General features: G+C 42.9%; 1 protein-coding gene across 3 annotated transcripts; it reads left to right on the forward strand.

Moving 5' to 3' along the window:
- Positions 1–2,174: 2,174 nt before the first annotated feature.
- Positions 2,175–26,367, forward strand: LOC147022995 (uncharacterized). 3 transcript variants are annotated; one of them, XM_085888001.1, is made up of 5 exons: positions 2,175–2,289; positions 11,449–11,571; positions 15,248–15,369; positions 23,507–23,826; positions 25,736–26,367. In XM_085888001.1, the coding sequence occupies exons 3-5, from the start codon at positions 15,360–15,362 to the stop codon at positions 25,808–25,810; spliced, it is 405 nt and encodes a 134-aa protein (XP_085744127.1). In that variant the 5' UTR covers positions 2,175–2,289; positions 11,449–11,571; positions 15,248–15,359; the 3' UTR covers positions 25,811–26,367. The 3 variants fall into 2 exon arrangements, 2 of the variants coding, with proteins under 2 accessions (XP_085744127.1, XP_085744128.1); XM_085888002.1 differs by lacking the exons at positions 23,507–23,826; positions 25,736–26,367 and adding an exon at positions 16,345–16,458.
- Positions 26,368–27,025: the final 658 nt, after the last annotated feature.

A 27,025-nucleotide genomic window follows, 5' to 3' on the forward strand; every position in this document is an offset into this window, starting at 1 on the left:
AAGTGGTTGCCATGGCAACCAGGATGCTGTTTTCCATGTCATAGCACAATTCTGTATTTACCTTCTTGTTCGGGCGTATATTGTGCTCACTTGCGCTCTTGTTACTGATTACAATATACAAATACATATATTGCTTTATAATTGTACTTCACTGCAATGCTTTATAAAAAATATTAATTATTAGACTCGTTTTTTAAAAACGATAAATGTATAAACAGGCGAGCATTGGGTGGCTTTGACACCAACTCAATGGTGGTTTTTAATGCACTTGTTTCTTTCTGTAAGGTTAAAACTTGAATTTAAATTTTCCAAAACCATGGATATTGTTGATGATTTTGTGGGAAAATGGTGCTTGGAGGGTGTTTGCGATGTTCACGAAGATGATTTGGTATTATTTGTTTGAGATCATTCCGATAATGATGTAACCTGTTTCGATTTTGTAGTATTGCTATTTATTTTTCTGTTTTACTTTTCTTAGATTTCAAATGAACATTTTTTTTGCTATTTCTCTTCCGTTTTTTTCTTCTCTCGCTTTAATCACTTCCCTCTCCTTCATTTTCTCGGTGTTTTCTGACATATTTTGTACATACATATATTTTTACTTTTGTAATAAAAGGACTCCAAAAGTCAAAAGCTCCTCCTCCCCTCCTCCCCTCCTCCTCTCTCTCTCTCTCTCCAAACCTCCCCCCTCTCCCCATGTGGTGTATTTACAGCCTTGAATATTCATATGCAGTTGTGGAAGAAAATAGTTCCTGGCCCGCCACTTCACGTGCCTGTCATGATTTTGTCAAGCTCCACTTAATCCGATCACATAAAACCCCCACTTTTGTCTCCCCCTTTCTTCTCTCTCAAACCCCTCTCCCTCTCTCTCTCCCACTGCTCCCCCATCCTCTCCCACCCCACCCCCTCTTTTAAGGAGACTGTTGAGAACTGACGGTTTTGTTTTGAATTTACAACGGCTTCCCCAGAGTGTAACATGTAGGAATCACATTCGGAGTGAGCCGACCAGAGGGGTTGAAAGGTCACCGCATGTGTGAGCATACATGCTTCCAGACAGACCTTTGCCAGGTTGATAGCATGGGTTATAAATGTTCCCACCTGGTTTTATAGATAACATGGTGGTTAAAAAGAAAATGGTGCTGTTTGGGTGCATTTTATAGCCCTTCTTGTTCCCTTATGCTGCCTTCAGTTCCCTGCACTTCAGTTCCCTGCAGTTCGCTGCACTGCTGCCTGCCCTTCTCCTCATGCTGCCTTCCCATCCCTTCCCCTCATGCTGCCTTCCGTTCCCTTCCCCTCACACCACATTCACTTCCCTTCCCTTCCCTTCCCCCCACACAGCATTCCCTTTCCCTCACGCTGCCTTCCCTTCCCCTCCCCTCACCCTGCATTTCCGTCCCCTTATGCTCCCTTCACTTCCATTTCCTTTCCCGAACACCACATTCCCGATCCCTCACGCTGCCTTCACTTCGCTTCCCCTCACGCTACCTTCCCTTCCCCTCACGCTGCCTTCCCTTCCCTTCATGCTGCTTTCCCTCCCCCTCCCCCTCCCCTCTCTTTTACCTCCTCCAAAACCCCTCCCCCTCCACTCCCCATGGACATCTCCGGGCAATCTCTGCATGCCATATTAAGGAGCTGTTTTGAGGTATCACATTTCGTTCAATCCTGTACTCCCCCACCCCCACACCCCACAAGTCCGACTACTAAACGCAAGTCCAGAACCCCCTCCCCTCATGTTTACCGCCTCCCAAACACCCTCCTCCTTCTAACTTCACACTCCCCCTCCTCTTCTCTCCCTCATCCTCTTTACTTACACCCCCCCCCCCTTCACAGAGTGTAGTGCAATGTTTGGTGAGGCATTGCTCTCCCCACCCACCTTCCTCGGTCCCCGCTTCATCACCCCCATCGTCACTTCCTCAGAGAAGAAAAGATGAATCTTCCTAATCATAACTGTGCCCTCTCCATGACTTCCTAATCCTTGACATCCCACATGCAGAAGGTATTTTGACATCTCACAAAGCTAACCCCTCACCTTGCAAGTCACTCTTCACCTGAATCAAAAGAAAGGACTTGCAGCCTTGATTATATTTTTAGATCGAAGAATCAATGAAAAGCCTTTCCGTCGCGGCCATTTAACCACAATTTTCTTATTCCACGGAATAGATCTGGCTGGAGGAAGAATGGACCTGAAGCTACATCATTCCAATCCAGACTCTTCAAACGTGAAACAGGAAACACGTCACAATTCCCAAGTTGTGCCTCAACACAGGCCTTTGGATTTTCAACAAGAAGGTTTGTCCGACAACACCTTTACCTTGAGATTATCATTTCATTTGTGGGTTATAATGTTACGGTTTTGAAAGCTGATCTTTTGTTTTTACTGCTTAAACATTTCCACAAAAATTGCAATATTTCATTGGTTGCATGAAGTGGACAGACAGAATCAAAATTACATTCCTTTGTTTTAAAAATAAGTAATTGCCGAAGCATTAAACACAGGGACACCCAGATGGTAAAATGTCAAGGGGGGCAGAACTTATTGATTTATTTGAGAACAATGAATTTATTTGGGGATGACAGCCCATGCAAAAAAAAAAACTTTCATTTATCTATTTATTTATTTATTTATTTATTTTTCACAATTCTCTTTTCATTCTAATTCTTGCTTTTTCTTCTCTTTCATCTGTTTTACTCTGGATTTCTCTTTCTTTATCTATCTCTCGAAGGAGAAGTGAATTCCTGCAGAAAGTTTTCTGTCAGGCTCACTTGGCTGCGTCTGGATGGGTTTGAGGGTTGTGGAGTAGTGGCTGAAACCCGAATCCTGTCCAGGTTTCCTCTTGATGACTCCATCTTTGTTCTTTATTTCTTCGAGTTCCTTCTTGGTCTTCCATTTCGTATCCTTCCCTTTATTGATGTTGGGTGAAAGATAAATATCTGGAGATAAACAGCAAGTTGCAAATTGAAGTCATCAGACCTTTTGGGGGCATTCGCGTGATGAGGCACTTTCTGCCCCCCCCATGCCAAAGGACAAAGAACAGGAGGGGCAATTTCCCACACCCCCACCCCGGCGTCTCTAGTTATTCAGATGTGAACTACAACGGCACTTGGTAGAGCGCACACCTCAGCCAGGCTGAACAGTTAATATGTTTTGTCTCCGACTGATAAGCCAGATCTGGATCCGGATCTTAACCAAAATCAAATCGGATTGATCTCGTCACCGACCCAAATCATCCACCAAATTTCATCACAATTCGTCCACAACTTTTTCAAATATCATGCTCTGCATCGTTTTTGGCCCCATCTCTCAATGGTAAAGAATTACTTAAAAATTCAAGGGTGGCAGAATTTGCCTTCCATTCCCCTCCCATCGGGTGGATCTGAGGCTACATCATTTTGATCTCTGCTTGCTGTATTAACAGAATCCCCCCAACCCCCACTCCTCTCCCCTTCCCAACCAAACTGATGATCTGAGATCAGTCCATTGGAGAAAAGGGAGGATTTGATGTCAACTGCAATGTCATGTTCCAGGACATTCCTTATTATGGAAGGTAAGCTAATTGGCATGTCGTTAAGAGGGTCTGATATTCCACCATGTTTCTGGATTGCAGTGATGTTGGCTAACTTCCAGGCAGACGGAAATTGACCCATACAGAATGATCAAGTGAATGGAGCAGAAAGCGGGTTTTTAGGACACGTGCACTGATGCCATCTGGGCCTGTCGCAGAATTGGAGTCAAGGTTTAGCAGAACCCTTTTCACCTCTCAAGTAAGAAAGACAGTATCCAGGAGCAGTTGGACATGGGAGGGTTGGGTAGGTGTAGGGAGTGATGGGTTGGGTACACACAATTTGGGAGCAAACACAGAATTGAGGCATTTGGCTTTCTCATGAGACATCAGCTGCGATGTTATATATATTTTTGATTTTTGGATACACTGTCGAGGCTCATATGAGAGCGAACACACAGTACATATAACAAGAGGGGCAGGAGAGGGAAGAGAAAAAAAGTGTGAAACAGAGACATTAGGAGATCTGTGGAAGGGAGAGGGATGGGGTGGGGTACAAAGTGAATAAGATGGACACTGCAGGGACTTTCAGGAAGGAAAGAAGGGAATTTGAAGGAGGTGGGTTTGGGGTGGATTAACGGGGGTAGAAAAGATCATGGTTTTGGATGGGGGAAGATGAAAGATGGTGGTGAACAACTGTTTTGAAGACCTGAAGGGAAGAGTGGGATTGAAGAGAGTGTGGGAGTTTTTCCAAAGGTGGGGAAAAAAAACTGAAGGTGAGCAGTGATTCTTGACTTTGGTAGTTTTACCAGCTGACGGACCTTGCGCGCTCTGCAGATATATGGGGGATGGGGGAGGGGAATTGGGGACATATCTCAGATGGAGCGGGGGTGGGGGGGGTTGTGGTAGGCTGGAGAGGAGATGGTGGAACACAGCAAAAAGATGACCAACCTGCCTGTGGTGAGAGAGTGAGAGACCCAAAGACTCAGCCTCATCGCAGGAGATACTAATGATCCTAAATGCCTTGGTTTCCACAGCATGAAGCCAAGAAAGGTGAGAGGCAGGAGCATCAGCCCAGAGGGGAGAGCAGTACTCCATCAGGCTGTGGAAGAAAGCTTTGTGGTCAGGAGCTCAGGAGTGCCAAGGAAGGACTTTGCACGACGGAGGATGTCCAGTCGGCGACTGGCTTTGGAGGCCAGCTTGAAAATGTGGCTTTCCCAGGAAAGATCATGGTAAATAGTGAGACCCAGAAGCTTGAATGAAAGTTTTTCTGCAAGAGGATTGTTGAGAAGGTAGAGGGAGGTGGGGGGGGGGTTCCAGATGGTCCTTTTGGAGAGACCTAGTGAGAGTGTGAAATTTGTCAGGATTGAAAAACATGTTTCACGTGTTGTACCAGTTTATGATTTTATCCAGATCTGCAGAGAGTGACGACGTTGCTGTTTGCCGATCTGAGGGATGACAGATGGTACGGCTGAGAGTGGAGTCATCAGCAAAGAGATAAAGAGGATTTTCCAGAGAGTTAGAAAGATCATTGATGAAAACTAGAAAAAAACAGGGCCAAGAGACACTGCCTTGAGGAACTCCAGCCTGGAAAAGAAGAGGGGAGGAGAGAACTCCATTAAGGGCCACATGATGGCTGCAACAGGAGAGGAAGTCTGTGAGCCATGAGTGGATACCGTAGGAAGAGAGTTTGGTGAGCAGGGTGGGGCAGCAGACCGTATCGAAAGCACACCATCTGTCTAGAGAGATGGCTTTGATTTCATGTCTGGCATTGAGGACCTCCATCCATTGTTGGGAGAGGAGAAGCAGCATATCCAGGCAGAGTGCCTGGTCTGAATCCAAGTTGATGATCGGAAATCAGGCCATTGGAGAAGAGGAAGGATTTAATGTCTGAAGCGATGATGATTCCATAACCTTGCTGGTGATTGGGAGAAAGCTGATTGGTCTGTAGTTGCAGGGATCTGTTTTTGCACCTTTTTTATGCAGGGTCATGGGTCATGTTTGCTGATTTCCAAGCAGATGACCATGAGCAAATGAGAGGGTGAATCGAACAGAGAGAGGGTGAGCAAGAGCAGCAGAGCAGGTTTGTAGGACATGTATGCTTATGCCATCTGGACTGGTTGCAGAATTTGAGTCTAGGTTTGACAGTAAGCTCTCCACTTTGTCAGGAGAAAAGCACACAGAGTCCAGCAACAGCTGGGTGTGGCTGGATTAAGTGGGTGCAGAAAATGATAGGTTTGGGACACAAGATTTAGAAGCAAACACAGAGTTTAGACTTTCAGCCTTTTCACGTGCAGTGTCAGCTGTGTGGCCATTTGAGGTAAGGTTGGAGATGGAGGGGGAACACACACTAGAAACAGACTTAACTTGGCAGCACCAGGATTTGGATGCCACCAGGATCTTCACTCTTTCATTCCTCTTTTTTCCCACCTTTGGAATAAACTCCCTCACTCTGTTCAATCCCATTTTCCGTCCAGGCCTTCGAAACAGCTGTTCACCACCACCTCTTGTCATCCCCCATCCAAATCCTCGATCTTTTCTACCCGAGTTAATACACCCCAAACACACCTCCTTCAAATTCCCTGCTCTCCTTCCTGAAAGTCCCTGTAATATCTATCTTGTATACCCCGTGTTCCCCGCCCTATCCCTCTCGCTTACACAGGTCTCCTCATGTCTCTGATCCCGACTATTTTGTCCTTCCCACTCCCACCCCTCTTGTCTCATGCCTGCCTTGCTGTGCGTTGTGTGTTAGCTCTCATACGAGCCTCAAAAAAGGTATACAAAAAAAAGAAGTTATTTGAAGAAGGAGACACGTTTGAGAGTTCAGCCATAAGATTGGCTAAATGTTGTTTTCTGGCTCTCCCGAGAGTGGACACAAACTTTTTCTGGCCTTGTGGAATGATCTGGCCTCCAAAGCCAATCACTGACTGGGATTCCTCTGTCGTACAAGGTCCCTCCTCGGCCCACCTGAGATCCTGACCACATACAAAGCTTTCGTCTGCAGCATGATTGAGTACTGCCCTCCCCTTTGGGCTGGTGCTCCTGCCTCTCACCTTTCTTGGCTTAATGCTGTGGAAACCAAGGCATTGAGGATTATTGGTATCTATCACGGTGAGACTGAGTCTTTGGGCCTTTCACTCTCTCACCACAGGAAGGTCAGTGGTCTTTCTGTCTTCTACCGTCTTCTCTCCAGTCTCGCCCCCCTGCTCTGTCTGCGATATATCCCCCCCCATATTTCCACAGGGTCCGCCAGCAACTCCCTTCCGCTAAAACTACCAAAATCAAGAATCACTGCTCACCTTCACTCTTTCATTTCTTTCTTCCTGCCTTTGGAATAAACTCCCTCACTCTCTTTAGTCCCATTCTTCAAGGCAGCTGCTGTTCACCACCACCTCTTATCTTCCCCCATCCAAAATCATGATCTTTTCTACCCCCATAAATCGACCCCAACCCCACCTCTTTCAAATTCCCTGCTTTTCTTTCTGAAAGTCCCTGTACTGTCCATCTTGTATTCCCCATGTTCCTCGCCCCATCCCTCTCCCTTCCACAGATATCCTAATGTCTCTGCTCCCCACTATTTTGTCCTTCCCTCTCCTTCCCCTCTTGTCTCCTGCCCCCCTTGTTGTGCGTTGTGTGTTAGCTCTCATACGAGCCTCGACAAGGTATACATAAAAATAAACAATAAAACAAAAAAGATCTGAAATTGCCTTCAGTGGGATTTTCCTTCCAGAAAAAGAAGGCAAGTTGTTTGACAGCAACTGTCTCATCACAGGTTTCTGTGTACTGGGGTGAGAGGACAGGTATGATAACTGCATATGAGATCGTAGAAATCTGTGCATATTCAAAGCAAGCTTGTGTGGAAGGATTCCCTTGCAGTATTGATATCAGGAGAGGTGGAAATGAAGGACCAGTCTTGACATGAGAGGCCAGGTTGCAGTTCCTGCCAGTCTGAGTGAATTGCCAGGTTATATGACACTGAGGCAGCTCTCTGAAAATACACAGGAGAGATGTTGACTCTTTTAAGCAAATTATCAGAGTAACCTATTGGAGTAGAAGAGCAACAGGAGACAGTGGTAGAGAAAATCATCATTGCCAAGTCCAGAAGGGGGACGGGCCACTGAGAGATATTCGGGTGGAAAAGTTCACTTATTCGGTGACGCCCATGGAATTACAGAATTATTTTGCTGCAATGCCATGATTGGTTCATGAGGTCCCAACACCCAGCCAACTGGCATGTTGACGAGAGAGAGAGAGAGAGAGAGAGAGAGAGAGAGAGAGAGAGAGAGAGAGAGAGAGAGAGAGAGAGAGAGAGAGAGAGAGAGAGAGAGAGAGAGAGAGAGAGAGAGAGAGAGAGAGAGAGAGAGAGAGAGAGAGAGAGAGAGAGAGAGAGAGAGAGAGAGAGAGAGAGAGAGAGAGATAGAGAGAGATAGAGAGAGATAGATATAGAGAGAGATAGAGAGAGATAGATATAGAGAGATATAGAGAGATATAGAGAGATATAGAGAGATATAGAGAGATATAGAGAGATATAGAGAGATATAGAGAGATATAGAGAGATATAGAGAGATATAGAGAGATATAGAGAGATATAGAGAGATATAGAGAGATATAGAGAGACACAGAGAGATATAGAGAGATATAGAGAGATATAGAGAGATATAGAGAGATATAGAGAGATATATATTGATATAGAGAGATATAGAGAGATAGAGAGAGATAGAGAGAGATAGAGAGAGATAGATAGATATAGAATTGGGATGAGTGGTTATTAGATGGTCCATGTTGGCAGAGCGTGAGGTATAAATAGTCTTACCTGTTAGGATGACGGTACAGAACACAGACAAACAGAAGGTGGATATGGAGGGGAAAGCGCAACCAAAGGTACTCCTCCAAGAGGGGGTTGAGGAGGAAGGGTTGTACACAGACAGTAAGAAATGGAGTTTGAGACATAACTGCAACTTCTCCACCAGATCGGGTTTCTGGCCTGATGAGTGGGAAATTAAAAAAAAAACCTGAGGAATTGCTGATATCCTGTGGAAGGATTCTTCTAGGCAGATGATCTCTGATTTACCAGTGGCAGGTTGAATTGAGAGGTCTGTCAAATTGGAGGAAAGACCTCAGATGTTGGAGGTCCATAGAGTTAGGAATGGGGGGAGGAGATGTTGGCAGGGAGAGAAAAAGAGGGGTGGGGTCAGGGAGCGTGGGGAGTGGGGAGGAGGTGGAATGGGATGCGGGGTGAAGAAGGAGGAGATGAGGCATGGCGGGGAGTGTGGAAGAATTCAGATCTTCTCTCTCGGATTCTGAAACCATTTATTAACAGCACACATCAAATACAAATAACAACCAACATGCGCATGGGAAAAAGGATAACAAGACAAGTAATAACAAACACCATCCTCTTTCTCCCCAAAATGCCCAGAGCAATTGTTTTTATACTATTCTGGAGTGCAAACATCTGGTAAGGGTGAATGGGGGTGGGGGCCGGAAAGCATGAGAAGGGGAATTGCAGACATGGCCACTTTGGGAGGGAAGGGCTGATAGACACGCTCAGATCATGATTGCAGTTTGGGAATACGCGGCCAACCGTGAGAAAGAGATGGTAACAACAAAGTTAAGACAAAATATGAAGAGGCCGAGTGAATGGAGACACAAGCCTATTACTTTGATCATACCTTCCGTTCACCATTGAGTAACCAGATTCTCAAAATACGACATTCCATTTTATGTTGTCATATAATCGTCCTTGGACAACAAGTCCTCTATTGCAATCGCCTTTCGGGAGTTATGTAATTACCATCAGACAATGGGTGCCAGCAGCAAAGCGTCCTTCTCTTGAGCAGCAGAGCAGTTTTATTTAAACATTGGAAATATGAATTTGGATATACGTATCTTTCAATGAGATAAAGCACATAAGATTTAGTAAGATACCATTTCATATTGCTTGTATATCATCTACATCAAGATGGAGATCAAAAGGCTGCAAAAAGAGATTTTACTGACAGTCACTTTGATTCCAGTACAATAGTAACACCCTATTATTTACTGTTAAAAACAGTAGTATAATGAAATTGAGAATACATGAATATAATTAATTTTATTTCTTCCACATCAGCAAGGAGGGAGCAGGACACTAGGAAAGTAGAGAAGGAGTAGGACGCTGGTGAAGCAGAGAGGTAGCAGGACACTGGAAGCAGAGAGTGGGTGGGATGCGAGAGAGGCAAAGAAGGGCACGATGCTGGTGAAGCAGAGATGTGCGTGACACGAGAGAACAGGAAGGGGACATGCTGCTGGGGAGGCAGGCTGCAGGGGAAGAGGAGAGGGGCCGAGACACAGATGGAGAAGAGAGGATGCAGGGGGAGAAGAGAGGGGCTGGAACGCTGGTGAAGAAGAGAAGGGACAGGATGCAGGGGGATAAGAGAGGGGCTTCGATTCATTGGGAGAAGCGAGGTGCCAGCACACTGGGGAATCTGAGAGGGGGTGAGCTGCATGATGAAGTAAAGAGGGGGAAAGGTGCAGGAGAAGCAAGGATGATGCAGGATGTCAAGGAAGCAAGGAGGGGAGGGCATGAGGTAGATGGACACAATCAGGGGACATCGAGAAAGGGTGCAGTGGAGGAGTCTGGAGTAGGTCTCGGGAAACCAGGGTGTGAACATAATATGTGGGAGTTTTTCATTGTAGTCCCACACACAGTACAAAAAGGGTTGCATTTGAGGTTTCCTTGGGTGAAGAGATAAAAACAGACATCAGGATTGGGATGGCAATGGTGTTTCAGGCAAGAAGAAAGACAGCGCTGTATGAACGCGATGGTAGATGAGGCACGGGCTTACGAGTCATCCAGAGATGAAGAAAGAAAGAGAGAATGGAAAGCAGACTGAGAGAAAGGTGTTTGGCAGCCAGTAAGTGGGAAGGTTGAATGTTTTAAAATTAACTTTTAAAAAGGTTTAAATTGATGGAGAAGGAGGGAAAAAGAATAACAAGTAGAAGAAGAAGAAGAGTTTTTTGTCGTTTTTTTTATTTGCATTAAACAGAAGTTACAAGGAAGGAATTAAAGTGAGGGTTGTGAATAATGGAGACACGGCGAGTGAGTATGGGAAACGGTTGTGAAAAAAATGGGTCGGCACAAACCAATCCGAACCTGTGACGCAGGATGGAAATCCGTTCAATAATTCATGGACCGGTGTTTGTTTGTCAGGCTGCTCCTCCAACAGTTCTGGGCCGATTCCATCCAAACTTGCTACATCGGATCAGTATGACCCCAATTCATGTATAGGGGTGTTTTTGTCTTTGCTGGTGGTTTTGGAGGGGAGATGCAAATTTTCTATGTACATGTGTATCGTGTAGCACCGCCTCCAGGTGGGGGAAGGTATTACAAGTCTCCACCATTTACAGTACAATGTTCCTGTCCCCACATTTTCCAGTGCTGTGAGGTGTTTTGAATTATAAGCAGTAGGTATGTTTTTGCTTCCTGCACGTAACTTGGGTTAAAAAAAAAATTTTTGAGCACAAAAGAAATACACAAGAGTGAGCACTCAATAGGAAGAACAATCGACACAAGCAGAGAAAATAAAATATACAGCAGCACAGATGAATCTGGAGCTATCATTTAGCTTTTTGGAAGCAGATCCCTTGGAGGACTATGAGAAGCGACCACAACCAGGAAAATGGAAACGTAAGGCGTATTAAATAGTTCCAAAAAAACCATCTCTCTCCAGCATCTTGGAACTACCCAGAATGCTTTCTTCAGCTATGAGGTCCCTTCCCACAATTTACAGGATGATGGCCACAACCATCCCATGAACTGTGAGCGATTTTTCATTCTTTGACAATTATTTGGAGTAACAAAATGGTCAGTAAGCTTCAACTACTTTCATAATTACAGATTCTGTCATTTTGTTTTCTTTCAATCCAGCAATTTTTGTATTTTGATGCAAGTGGCACCATCCCACAGAACTGTTGGAGGTTCGAATCACTGAACCCACAAAGAAACCTCCACCACACTTGTCAAGAGTCTTGAGATCGTCAAAACAAATTCCAGGTCCTGTGAACGAAGAAAAAAATAATTGCATCACTGGTGAGCTTCACTTTATTGACACCGCACTTCTCCCTTCCAGCCTGATTTCTTAACTTGCTAGGTAGGACTCAATTGGCATTATCCTCTGCTGAGTGGTCTTCATTTTGCATCATTTTAAATGCTATGATTGACCCAACATCATTCTCATTACAATAATCTAATTCAACTATATGAGAAAGCAATGTTTGATATGAAACAAAAACATCTATCAACATCGTGATGCAAATTTTAATTTTGAAGCAAAGTTATTGAGGATCACAGAGAAATGTTAATAATGCAAACAATTACAGTGAAGATCTTCATCCACAGAAGGTAACACTGGTTGACAAAATCGAACTTTTTTCTCTCATGAAAGATGTAAACACATTTTTGTAGCCCAGTTTTGTACGCTGATTCCAAATCTGTTTTCGGTTTACTTCTAGCACATCTAATTATCGAAATATGACTGGTGTTAACTTCAGCACAATTTAGGTAATAATCACATATTACACTAGTTAACCTTACAACTATTTATTTTCCCATACAATTCTCATAAACCTGATGCACACCATACATTTGGTTAAATTTATACAGTACACATTTGTGAAAAAAATTAATGTATAACAACTTAAAAACATTGCGAGTACAATCTTCTTTTGTAAACTTTGTCCAGATTGTCGCGATACAACATCCAGCAGTAGTGTGCCAGCACACTTTCGTTCCAGAAACATTGTTAGTGATTTTCCATTGCCTGAATGTCTTCATGGAAGCGTCCCCCCTGCTCGTCGTTCACTATGCCAAGGTTTTCAGGAAAGAAATCTACATGTGAATGTAAAAAAATATAATTTCAAGGACATGCGATAGCCCATTTTTATACGCCCGATGTATGTATATGTATGTATATATATATGTATATATATATATATATATATATATATATATATATATATATATATATATATATATGTATATATGTATATGTATATATATATATGTATATATGTATATGTATATATATATATGTATATATGTATATGTATATATATATGTATATATGTATATATGTATATATATATATATATATATATATATATATATATATATATATATATATCGGGGCGTATTATGTGATACCGGTCGTCCGTCCGTTCCTGTCCGCACTCTAACTCCCAAAGTTTTCAGCTTTCACGTTTCATATTTGGTACATAGGTACAGACTGTGGAGACGGTGTGTCGCGACATCCGTTCGTCATATAAAGTGGTTGCCATGGCAACCAGGATGCTGTTTTCCATGTGGTAGCACAATTCTGTATATACCTTTTGTTCTTCATAAATTGACGTGTTTGAATCTATAATTGTGCGTGTGTGTATCACAGAGACTTTTTCGGGCATATATTGTGCTCACTTGCGCTCTTGTTTGATATGCATTGAGCAGTTTCTGGACTCCATCTTTGTATGCGGGAGACTTGTGGTTACCCAAGAAGTTTCCACAAATCCACTTGAAAGTTCTTAAATAGTTCTTTTAGTTCTTAAATAGTTGAGGCTTTCTTCAATGCCTTTATCCTGCAGAACCCTGATTTTCCAACAAAGATTCCCCCCCTTCAATTTTGTGGCACTGGTGTTTGACACGTTTCGAAAGGTTATTTTGAAAGGGTATTGGCATCAGTTAATTTTAAGGCAATATAACCTTTCAAATTTGATCAATGTCATCACGAAAATTAGATGTGCTGGGGGAAACTCAAAAACAGATTTCGAGTTAGCATCCCAAGAGGTAGATAGTCCACCTAAAATTATATCTGATGACAAATACTTGTTAGTTAGTGTAATCATTCATTATAAAAAAGGACTGTGATGAGTAAAAGAAAGGCCATGAATATTGCTGCATGTTGTGTGCTGTATGTATGAGGTATGTGATATCATTTTACCAACCACCTTGGATTAAAATAGCGAAGGACCAGGTTTCATCCTGCCAATCAATCCCGAGTTCATCTAAATACTTTTCCTCAATGTTTCCACTGTGTTGCACATTGCCACAGATGATAAAAATAAAGAGAATGAAGGAAGTTGATCATCGCCCCCAAATGACACATTTGGGGAAGGAAATAGTAAAACAGGTGAGCAATGATTTGTGTGGAATGAATACATGTACTGTAGTAGGGTCATTTCAGTAGAATCCGTGGACCATTTTTTCCTTCCAAAAATTTATGGTGTATTTGGCTACCTTAGACCCCTTAGAAAAAAAAAATATAAGCTCCTATGCACTTTCCAAAAATGTCGGCTAAATCCACCAGAGCACAAAATCCAAAATGGACGCCGAAATGTAATGTTAAATCCAAGTGAGATAAATCCATGAAGATGTCTCGGCGAAACAAATCCACATTCATGTTTCTTTTTCAAACCCCATAATTGTTCAACATTTTCAAACAATTTTTGGTTTTGGACTGCGACTATAGATCCAAACTTAAAGATTAAATATTGCAACTAAATGGACTGTAATGGAGTTGGTTGATTCGTTATACTGTATCATTCAAATTTAGTGTATAGTATATGTTTCGTAAACCCCAATTTCAGCTTGATAGATAGTGTTTAGTAAATCCTTTCTCTCCCTTCCATCCGTTTGTATTTTTCACTGCAAAATGTGCTTATGTCTCATTTATTTGATCAATAGTTTACCCCTTTATCCTCACCGGCCTAATTAATAACGGCCCTCAAGACGAATGAAGACCGTGTTCTTTTGAATGGGGGCAATGATGTGCTCAAGCCAGGAAACTAATGACTCTGCCTGAGGATGTCATGTGAGGGACAGTTTTGAACTGTATTTTGGGTGAGAATTGGCAGCTGAGCCAGGAATCCCGAGAGTGAGGTCTGTGTTAGTGCTGTTTAGCAGGAAATGCTGAGAGTGAGGTCTGCCTTGTGGTAGTTTATCCAGGAATCCCGAGAGTAAGGTTCATCATGTTAGCACAGTTTTGCCAGGAATCCTGAGTGTAAGGTTCTTGTTAACACAGTTGTGATGGAAATCCCAAGAAAGAGGTCCTCCTCAGCACAGTTTATCCCGGAATCCAAAGAATGAGGTCCGTGTTCACACAGTTGTGATGAGAATCCCGAGAGAGACGTCCGCATCAGCACATTTGTGTCAGGACCTTCACAGAGCGAGGAGCATTTCAGAGTTTTCTTAGCCTCTCCACAGACATTCTCAGCAGGCCTCCCTGCCAGAGCATCACAGAGGGTTATTTGGGCCACCCCAGTGAAAGGAAGACCTGGTTCCATGATCATGGTGATGCCAGCGGCAAGCTCACCCCAATCAGCCAGAGACCCACCTCACAGAACAAATTCGTTGATTGCTCACCCTACAAAGTCTCAGTAAAGGTGCCTCACTGAGCTAGACCATGCCTAAACATGCCATTTTTTTAAATCCCATACCCCCCCCTCCCTCCTATCTTCTGATCCTTTTCTCCTTTTGTATGTCTGACTACCTCTCAATTGAGTCTGTGTCAATCAGAATAGAGTATAGGTAGTTGAGACCAAAATCATTATCTGTAATAATAGGTGTGTGTGTGTGTGTGTGTGTGTGTGTGTGTGTGTGTGTGTGTGTGTGTGTGTGTGTGTGTGTCCTTCATACCTCCAAAACCATGAAACCTTTAGCATGAAAAACTTCAGCATGTATTGAGTTGACCCAACTTTCAACAACTGTCTTGCAGAACCTGTGGCAGCTGAGATAATGGAAACTACAAAAACAACACAAACGATTCATTCATTGACTCGAGATTCTCCAAACAAGTATCCGTTCCTATTAAGGAGGAAGAGGCGCAAATGATCACCGGTGAGCTGCACCTTCACAGCACCATATTTCTCGTTTCCATCACATATACTCCTGATATATTTGTACAGGAATTTACACAATGATGAATAGGCTTGGATTCTCAGCTTGCGAAATAGACAGGACAAAAATTATCTTTGACCTCTTCTCACTGATCTTCCTATCTCTCTGATTAAGATGCATTTTCAATCATTTCTTTATTGTTAAAGGCTTTGCATCAGTGAGGTTTGTGGACAATATTGTGCAGCTGAATAGCTTACTTTCACATCGTGTACAAAGAGAGAAGCTTGTACGATTCATCAATGACATCATCATCATCATCATCATCAACCAAAGCTCGTATTATTGACCCATCATCAGGAATGATGTTCAAGGTTATTTAATGTACAACAATTTTTTTTAATTCAGTCAAAAGGTAAATTTTTTGAATGGTAAACCAGGATGTCTAGAGCGGTTATAAAGCACCGCGAGTTAAAATTTGGCAAGTTGATTGCGAGGAACCATTCAGGAAAATTTCAATCTTATTGGTAAGCTACCAAGTGTACCAAGCTACCATGGGATTTTTAGAGTCTACAATGAAGTGCAAGCAAGATAAAGAGCTACTTCTGCATCCCCTTTGATGGTGCTGTGTTTCACTATCAATTTATCCACAGAGGATTTGAATCTGCTGCGATTCAAACCCAGAACTAAAAAGCTCAGAAGTAATCATGTTGTTGATGAGCTACAATGCCATTTCACTCTCGTGTGCAACACCTCAATACAATATGAGAGTGAAATTTACTTACTCCATTCAACGTATGAAAAGCTACCAAAACAGCATATAATGCACACCTGTGTATCAATCTCATAATGAAATATAAAGTTATAAAATGCGACACAAAATATCGTTTTACTCACAACTGATTTTGTTTGTGAAAGTGCATGGGTTCATTCTTTTCCTTGCTCATTCTCATACAATTATTAATTGTTTTCATGCAGTGCACATTGTAAAAAACAGGTGATGTAAAAACAGGAGGAAGCCACACTGCTTCTGGAGCTTTGGATCAGATATCTAGAATATTTTGTGAGAAAAAAAAACAAGGACATAACTGGTGAGCAGTGATTGATAGGATTTTGTGTTGCCTCATGAACTTATATTTAAACAATCTAAAGTGAATAAATAAAATAGTTTTTAAAAATGCCAAAAATGTGCCCCGGGTTTCATACGGACAGAAGAGCGTTAAGTAAACTATTCCTTAATGGGCCCTCAATCACACCACAGTAGATCGATCAGGATAAGGATAAGACAGAAATAGCTGTATGGCCATTGGCCACCGTGATGCTCTTTATAAAGTGAACTGCTCCACTGCCTGGTCATAGGATTAGCACACGCCACATCAATAGGAGCCCAGCCCGTTCTCCTATAGGCAAGAGGTGGAAAAGCGATCGCACAGGTCCCATCACTTGAATTTCAATGCTGCACACACTGGACTGGGCCCTCAAACAGCATCAGACCCCACAAATTGGGCTGCACCATGATAATGTGACCTTTTTGAACTGGACTACCATCGGACCACCAAATTGAACCGTGGGTGTGCGGGCCTTATATGGGCAACTTGGATGTCCCACCTTGTGACTTCGTCCCACCATGGCTGCCCCACACCGATTGGTGGTTTGGCTGCAAGTTGTTGGGAAATTCCTGCCCTGAGCCTCTGACTCTTCTCAAATGTTCTCGGCTCAGGTTCTGGCGCCAAAACTAGCTCTACCCTGCCATAGACTCCTCCATAAAGCACATACAAGATGGGTTACAAAGGATATACCATGAGAAGGGGTTTCAAGGAAGAAGCAGGTTTAGACACAAACATCAGGGAGGGAAGATGGCAGCTTTCTATACAAATATTGATGCATGATCCTTCTTCACAATTAAATTACCTCATTCTTATGTTAATACATGTAGGAAAGGAATAACTATTTCTAAGCTATACAATCAACCCCAAGAAGCCATTTCCACAACAATATGATACAATCTTGACGTTCAGAAAAGAAGTTCAACTCTACTTCATATTCACATTATGGACTCAAGCGAAGTGTGTCTAAACAGCTAGTATATGCCACACCCATTGTTTGGCCAAGTCTGCCTCTATCTTGGCCTTCAACTCTGCTGCTGGTTTCCCTCCCCCACACCTTCCCCCCTTTCTCAACTGTTCCTTTTGTCCTGTTATGTCCTGATCTGTTAAGTGTACTAATTCTCACAATTCCATGAGCCTCGATTATGTGTACAGAAAAAAAATCGCTAAATGTTGAAGGTCACGGTTAAATGGAGGCCAAAAAAAAAAAATGCCATCTGTGGATCGCGGGCCAAGGGTCGGTCACGGGCGATCCCCAGGGTTAAGCCGGGAGAGGCTGACCCTTGGCCGCGATCGCTTTGTGATCACAGATATCTACTTTTGATATTCACTCACAAGACAACAGTGCCCTTGTTCACAACATACTTTGTCACTCACATAATTGGACTTCCAAGTTGGATTTAAGTAGGGATAACGATATTGCCCGAGTGGAATAGCTCTTTACATCCTTTATTGAACTTTTAAACACCTGGTGGGCGATAAGTTGAGATACTCTTGAGATACTGGCATGGTTTGTTTGGGTCATGCAGTTTTTTTCAATACCAAGGCCTTGAAATGGGCAGGAATGCTGGGTTTCAAGGTTGGCACAAAACCATGTTTCATCATCCTCTTTGACATTAATTCAACTTGAACCATCAGGGAAACCCCATTGCTGTCTAAAGGTGTTTGAACATGATCGCAGCTCGTCATTAAATAGATCACAGTGTGAAATATGTTCAATGAGCATGAGTAAGAGACAAAAAAGATCAACTCCAAAAATAATGTTTTCAAAAAAGTAATGAGAAAAGTTTTTTGTTGCTTGCAAGATATACCACCTTGTTAATTCACATCCCCACTGGGGTGCATCAAATGCCCCCTTTTTTGCAAAAGTTTGAAAAACATAACGGCGATAAGACAGATGTATTCGAATACATGAAAAAACATTTCTCATTTTTTTTTTCAGAATTTTCGGTCATCATCTTGGGGGTCCAAATCGGGGTCAAAGTTCAGGCACGCAGCTCCTGCGCATTTTTCAGACTAAGCGCTATTTTTCACTGTAATGTGATCAAAACTTGTATCTGGTGGTGAAATAATTCTGACATATCGATGTGCTGCTCCTTTGGTGATGTTCCAGTGATATAGAGCCAATCAAATTTTCCGGGAAATTTGCCGGAGAAGCGGGAAACTGGTGATTTTTCCCAGAAAAAAAAACAACAAATAGTAACAAATGCCTCGGTTCTGTCAAATTCACGGCTTTATTACCCAGAATTATGTGTATTCATATCAAGGTACTCATATAATATCATTAATGATCAAGTTTCAAGCGTTTCCGGAGATTTGGATTCTCTTTCCTGTCATTCTCAGTGACTTGTTGCACATTCTGAAAGTGTTCTTCAGACCTCGCTGCACCGAGACAGTCCGTTCCGAGTTTTATTAGACGTTTAGCCGCATTATTAGTTGCATTGAGTGCTTTGGTTTTAGATTTTGAATCCACATAGGCTGGAAGTGTTGCCCACTCATTCACTTCAAAAAATTAAGAATGAATCGTCCAGTTCAAGTTCTTGGAACACAAACCAGGAATCAACCGAGACAAAGTCAGATAGGCTAGATGTCAAGTGAATGTGCTGGGGAAGTGAGGCTTTCTGAAGTCGTACCAAAGCGCCCAATAGGCAATAGTCCAAGTTCCTTTGTCCAAACGTTTACAGTCCAAACTGTCCAAATCGTCCAAACTTTTACATTCATGATCTTCCACTGTGAAATTCTCCGGGAAAACACTATTTCCGGGAAACTGTGCCAACAAATAACAAGCCAACAGTGTTACAAACATCACCAAAGGAGCAGCACATTGATATGTCAGAATTATTTCACCACCAGACACAAGTTTTGATCACTATACAGTGAAAAATAACGCTTATTCTGAAAAATGTGCATGAGCTGCATACCTGAACTTTGACCCCGATGTGGACCCCCAAGATGATGACCAAAAATTCTGAAAAAAAAAGATGTTTTTTTCATGTATTCGAACACATCTGTCCTATCGCCGTTATGTTTTTCAAACTTTCGCAAAAAAGGGGGCGTTTGATGCACCCTAATCCCCACTCTTAATATTTTAACGACTACCTAACCGAGCCCGACCGGATTAGAACCAGGTGACACCCAAGTTGGCACTCCACAAGATGGCATGAGCATGGAGGTTTGAATTTAGAGTGGAGCACACAGAATGGTAGATCAGGAATGGTATCATTCTCAATTTGGATGCACACGCCGAGAATGCAACCCCCGCGTGCCTGCTGGTAATTTATTCTTGCATGGAGAAGCGATCAATCCCATGACGATTGGAATCAAAAATATCAAATGTATTAGTTGAATAAATTGGATATATGAACTCAGGGCAGGAAGGAAGCAAGAAAAATAACAATAACAGCAGAAATGAAGAATAATAAAAAGAAAGCCATCTCGATTGGACAATAAATCACACTTTAACTACTTTCAAACACAACCCGTCACTTCGCGGATGGGAATATTGAGACTGGGGGGGGGGGTAGGGGAGCGCGATATGGAGGGACGGAGAGATCAAGTAATAGGTGCGAGAGAGGAAGGGAGTGAGAGGGAGGAAGGAGAGGGGAGAGCGAGGATTCACACACGTCGTTCTACACTCCAGGAGGGGGGAGGGAGCGAAGATAATGGGGGAGAGAGGGGGGTAATAGGGAGGGGAAGGAGGTGTTCTGGCCATTCTTTTGATAGGGGGACTTGAGGGAAAGTGGGGGGGCATGTTCCCTTTATGCTGGCATTAGTGCAGGATTGAACAAAATCGGATATGTTAAAACAGCGCGTTCATGCTGGTCATACAAATCAATGCTCGGACACCACCCAGAGATGTCTATGGGTGGTGGAGAGGCTTTGGGAGGAGGTAAGCATGAGGGAAGTGGAAGGGGAGGAAGGCTATTTCCCTTCAATTGTTGAAATAGCTGTGCCGGTGTTCGTGCCTTTGTTTAATTTCCACACGTATGATAAGCTCTCGAATCTCTTAACCTGAGACGAATTGTGGAATTGATCTGAGCAACAGAACTACCAAAAAAACAACAAAGCTTTCATTTTCCAATTCCCACATTCTTTGACACCCCTTCCTCTCCTCGACCTCTGGAGAGTTGTATGGTCATAAAGGGGGTTTGTGAGGAGGATAGCTTGAGGGGAGGGAGGGGAAGGTAGCATGAGGGGAGGGGAAGACAGGCAGCATGAGGGGAGGGGAAGAAGGCAGCGCGAGGAGAGGGGAATAAGGCAGCGTGAGGGGATGGGAAGAAGGCAGCGCGAGGAGAGGGGAAGAAGGCAGCGTGAGGGGAGGGGAAGAAGGCAGTGTTAATGCAAGGGAAGGAAGCTTGAGAGGAGGGGAAGAAGACAGCGTGAGGGAAAGGGGAGGCAGTGTGAGGAGAAGGAATGGGACCACAGTGGGGGTGGAGAGGAAGAAGCCAGCGTGAGGGAAAGGGGAGGCAGTGTGAGGAGAGGGAATGGGAAGGCAGTGTGAGGGGAGGGAATGGGAAGGCAGTGTGAGGGGAGGTGGAGGGAAGGAAGCAGGAGGGGAATGGAAGGCAGCATAGGGGGAAGGGAAGGAAGTGTGAGGGTGGATGGACCAGAAGCGTGAGGGGAGACGGACCAGGCAGCATATCAGGGCATTACTGAGGCGATGAAACGTGCCCAAGCAGCAACGTTTTCTTTTCAACTGCCGTGTTCTACATAAAACCGGGCAAGAGCATTTCAAAATGAAAACTTATGCTCTCTACCTGGCAAAGGCCTGCCTGCATGCATGCATACATGCCCCCACCCCCACAGGCGTTCCCCCCAACCTCCTCGTATGCAGGTACACACACCCCATGGAGAGTCATTTGTACCACGTCCATGTGTGCTGTCTACGTACCTCTTCATTTTCAGAAACTGCTGACTATTAATATATTGCAGCAACTATTAATATATTTATATTAATATTTTTACATGAAAGCAGATCGCACAAAATGGTAAAAAGAAAACGACTTATGCAATTGCCGAAAAAAAAAAAGACCCCTGAAGACTGCATTGTCATGGATTGCAAAAGCGGGTTATAGAGCACAGCGTTGCGCTCAATTAAGTTCCACTTTCTGCGCATTCCTTCTTCTTGTCTTCGCTCCATATAATCATCTGAACAGTAGAAAAAGTTAAGTTTAATGCTTTGCTTAAGTAAATACACTTAGTTATAAAAATCATTAATTTGTTAAAATTTTCAGATTTCACTCCAGATTTTGACGTATTTAGTCCACGAGATCTGATTCTCAAAATAGATATAATATTTCAACTACATACTTTAATTAGTCTGTGAGAGTAGATGGTGTTTCCAAATCAAGGCATGTGATTGGAATATGACGAACAAAATGGCGAATTAAGACCCCAGCAAGCTGACAGAATGCTGACCAATGAGGATGCCTTGCTAAAGGATAATTAAATAAGGCCGTTAATTATCTTCAAAAGGGGTGTTTAAATTAACCCAAATACCCAATTTTCATTCATGCACTACCTTGGAGTTCCCTTAGTATGCAGGCAAAGTTTGGGGCCGCTAGGTTTCATGGTTTTGGAGGTATGAAGGGCACACACACACACACACACACACACACACACACACACACACACACACACACACACACACACACACACACACACACACACACACACACACACCTATTATTACAGATAATGATTTTGGTCTCAACTACCTATACTCTATTCTGATTGAGAGGTAGTCGGACATACAAAAGGAGAAAAGTATCAGAAGATAGGAGGGGGGGGGGGTATGGGATTAAAAAAAAATGGCATGTTCAGGCATGGTCTAGCTCAGTGAGGCATCTTCACTGAGACTTTGTAGGGTAAGCAATCAATGAATTTGTTCTGTGAGGTGGGTCTCTGGCTGATTGGGGTGAGCTTGCCGCTGGCATCACCATGATCATGGAACCAGGTCTTCCTTTCACTGGGGTGGCCCAAATAACCCTCTGTGATGCTCTGGCAGGGAGGCCTGCTGAGTGTCTGTGGAGAGGCTAAGAAAACTCTGAAATGCTCCTCACCCTGTGAAGGTCCTGACACAAATGTGCTGATGCGGACGTCTCTCTCGAGATTCTCATCACAACTGTGTGAACACGGACCTCATTCTTCGGATTCCGGGATAAACTGTGCTGAGGCAGACCTCTCTCTCCGGATTCCCTTCACAACTGTGCAAGGACCTTACTCTCGGGATTCCTGGCTAAACTGTAATGAGGCAGACCTCTCTCTCCGGATTCCCATTACAACTGTGCTAACACGGACCTTACTCAGGATTCCTGGCTAAACTGTGCTAACATGAACCTTACTCTCGGGATTCCTGGTTAAACTACCATAAGGCAGACCTCACTCTCAGCATTTCCTGCTAAACAGCACGAACACGAACCTCACTCTCAGGATTCCTGGCTCAGCTGCCAATTCTCACCCAAAATACGGTTCAAAACTGTCCCTCACATGACATCCTCAAACAGACTCATTAGTTTCCTGGCTTGAGCACATCATTGCCCCCATTCAAAAGAACACGGTCTCCATTCGTCTCGAGGGCCGTTATTCATTAGGCCGGTGAGGAGAAAGGGGTAAACTATTGATCAAATAAATGAGACGTAAGCACATTTAGCAGTGAAAAATACAAACGGATGGAAGGGAGAGAAAGGATTTACTAAACACTATCTATCAAGCCGAAATTGGGGTTTACAAAACGTATACCATACACTAAACTTGAAAATTATGATACAGTATAACGAATCAACTAACTCCATTACAGTCCATTTAGTTGCAATATTTAATCTTTAAGTTTGGATCTATAGTCGCAGTCCAAAACCAAAAATTGTTTGAAAATGTTGAACAATTATGGGGTTTGAAAAAGAAACTTGAATGTGGATTTGTTTCGCCGAGACATCTTCATAGATTTATCTCACTTGGATTTAACATTACATTTCACTGTTCAAGTCCACGATTACCTGTTTAACTTTTTGTTTGTTTTTTTTTTCCTCTCTCAGGCCAGTTTACAGAACTACCCAAATTCATGTTGGAAGAACCTGTACAACTGGCTATCGAAAACCTTACTTCAGCCATAGTTAACGACATTACTCTCCGAAATGATAAAATACCCTTCACTTGGAAAAGGCAACAAACACTCAAGGAGAACCTCGAACCAAAACAACACACATTGTCTCAACTCTCAAACATCTGGATAATATGGAAATGGGATTGCAACGTTTTCACTTCCTTCAAAATGCTCGAGAGAAGGAGTTGGAGAAACACCCTCCAGATAATCCAGGGAACTCTCATAATGAGCAGGACTTCCATCTCCAAAAAGGTAATTTGTGCAAATACTGATGAAAGGGATTTTGTGGTTGTGCAGGTTGTTGTTCACATCCATTTTCAGCTTTCAATGTCAAGAACATTTCGACATTCAAAAACTTCATCGTTTGTACGTCATCAATCGTTTCTGAACAAAACTGTGGGATCGATGGACATGTTTTGTTTTGTGTAACCAAGGTGATGCTGTGTAACCATGGTAATAGACGATGGAAGGCATCCAACGGGTGATTGACCAAGAGATTTGTACGTGATACATGTGGAACTGTCAAGGACGAGAGGGGGAGCAGGGAAGGTAGAGGAGGATATTTAGGGAGAGTGGGGGGGGGGAGGGGAGGCCAGGGTTGGAGGATATACAAGGTGTCCCATAAATAGGTACTCATTTTCATTGATTAAATACAGCGAGCATACACAATTTTCCAGTTCCGACTTAGATGGAACAGTTGGAGCAATATTTGAAGAATTGTTCAATACTCAACCTGTCTACCTTCTCTTTCAAATAATGCTCACCTCCACCACCAAAGGTGAACGGAGGTTGTTTTCACATTTGTCTGTCTGTCTGTGAGCAGGATATCTCAAAAAGTTATGGACGGATTCAGAAGAAATTTGGGGGAACAGTTTGTGTATCTCACAAGGACGAATTGAGTAGATTTTGGTGAAGATACAGATCCAGATACTAGAATTTTTAAAGTGATTCTTCACCATTGAGAGATGGGGCCAAAAACGATACATAGCACGATATTTCAAAAAGTTGTTTACAGATTCGGACGAAACTTGGTGGGTGAGTTGAGAAAGTGACAAGGACAAATAAATTAGATTTTGGTGTGGGACGGGGGGGACGAATGGTCCGGTTGCGGATCCGGCATATTAGTGAGATGAATACAAAACGTAAACCGTACGGCCTGGCGGAGGTACTGCACTTCACCAAGTGCCGTTCGAGTTGTACACCACTCCTTCCCAATTCCATATACAGGCGATGCATGATGTCATAGCCGGGCACCGAAGGAAGGGAGTACTCAGTTTTAACTCCGTTTGTTTGTTTGGTTTCTTCGTTGTTTGTTTGCTTATTTGTCCAGGCAATATCTCAGCCATCCTTTGAGCTGGGAAGCTTGAATTTGGGGACAAAAGTGAAGATGTGCTTTGGCAAAAACGCTATTTTTTTATTTTTTGATTAATCGATTAATAGATGAATTACTTAATTACGATCGATTTATCAATTACTTATTTATTTTATTTCTCATATGGGCAATATCTCAGGCACCTTGTGAGCTCGGAAGCTGATATTTGAACATAACAGTGACCAAGTGATTTAGCTCTTTCTAAAGGGTATTTTTTGATTTATTGATTAATCAATTAATTATTCATTTTTCAATAAATTACTTAATTTTCAAAAAATTAGATTCGGATGAAACAGTGGTGCTTTAGGATTGCTATTAATTGATAAATTAATTATTATTATTTTAATATTTATTTATTTTAATTTTGCAATTAATCCATCAATTATTGTACACCGCTCCTTCCCAATTCCGACTCCATGTGCTGCGTGCTGGAGGATTTGTTATTTATTTATTTGGCATGGGGGGGGGGGTGTACTTTGAATGTACCACTACTTTTGTTTTTATTGTGTGCAAGCTGTTCATGAACTCTTTGATTCAAACCTAGTCCTAAAAAAAATAAGCAAAACACATATGGTGCTAAGCTCTTTAATTTCAACTACTGACCCATACCCCACAAATATATGATGTGGAGAACAATATAAATCATTTTGAATTCTGCATTTTAAAGGTACAGGTGTGCCACTCTCCAAAGGTTCTTTCTGTGACACCGCTACATCAGTCAAAAATGTGGTTTGTATTTTTAGTTATTCTCATTGATCACTGCTAATAATGAACATTTTTCTGTTGTAGTGTCTGACAGTAAAGAAAATAACAGAAACACTCCAGCAGCGAGTAAACTGTCCTGGACTGCTGTCGAGGTTATAATAGCTTTAAGCGCTATTATTTTCTTCTTCATATTGCTCTTCATTTACCTCTTTGAGAAGTTCAGATCTCTCAAGAAGTAAGTACGACGACTTCATTTGGTTGCACTTGGTGACGACTTCACTTAAAATCCTCATTCATTCACTCAGCATGGACACAGCTTTAAGATGACTTCAGAGCTATCAATTTGTATTCCTCTCTCTCAGCAGGTGAGCACACAAACTAATAAATAACCTTGGAGAAGGTAATACATGGGCCAAATGTACACTCATCAACTCCTCATCCTCACATTTGTTGTTCAAGCACATTTATAATTAGATCTGTTAGTGCTGCATGTTGGGACGGGGACAACAACCACCCGTAACCGCAACTACATCACTGTACAGTTGAAGTTCAGACTAACCTTGCCAGTTAATCAAGACCACAGACGACTGAGATATAAAGGGGAATCAAGCCGAACGCTTATCAATTTGTTCCTGCATTCCGATAACAAGGGATACCAGGAATAGTGGACGCAGGAGGAGGCCATTCGCCGCCACACCAACACCAGATTAAATTAATCCATCAGAATGACTTCATCGGGGGAATTGGGGGAAGAGTTGGGATGAGAAAATGTGACAGACTCTGGGATATCAAAAGGGTGTTAAAAATGAAGGGTAGGGAAATGTTTTTTGGGAGGGGGGGGTGCAAAGGCGGTTTTAACGTAAAAAATACACAACACTGGCCACGAACAATCCTTTGATGAGACCCTCTCACAGACATCACACTCAGCACAGAATGACACAATCACCCATCCCCACTCTAGCTACCCACCAGTCCTGCCAAAAACCCTGTACACCTCTATCTCCATTGTTTCTGGGTTCCTATCCAATTCCAATTTCAACCTATCTGCTGTTTCTGCTGCTGCTCACTACCTTTCCAGGGGGACCATTCCATGAATTAACTAGAACGGCACATGGTCAGGTAAGGCCAGGTATGGGAGAATGCACCGGAGCAGCGCGTCGCTGCACCCACTTTCCACCGGTACTCCAGGGACCTCGGTCTAGCCATCGCCCAGACAGATGCCTGGCCCATACCCATCTCCTTGAGATTCCGCAACCACGAGGAACGTGGTTGGCCCATTGGCCTCCTCCACTCAAGAGGTTCCCTCACAAAGAGAATCTGGTGAGCAGGATCTGCGTCAGGAAAATGAGACACATGTCCATACAGCCACAGCTG

Source organism: Eptatretus burgeri, chromosome 7, assembly GCF_056783735.1.
Source record: "Eptatretus burgeri isolate ZD-2024b chromosome 7, Ebu_testis_v1, whole genome shotgun sequence".
Classification (NCBI taxonomy): domain Eukaryota; kingdom Metazoa; phylum Chordata; class Myxini; order Myxiniformes; family Myxinidae; genus Eptatretus; species Eptatretus burgeri.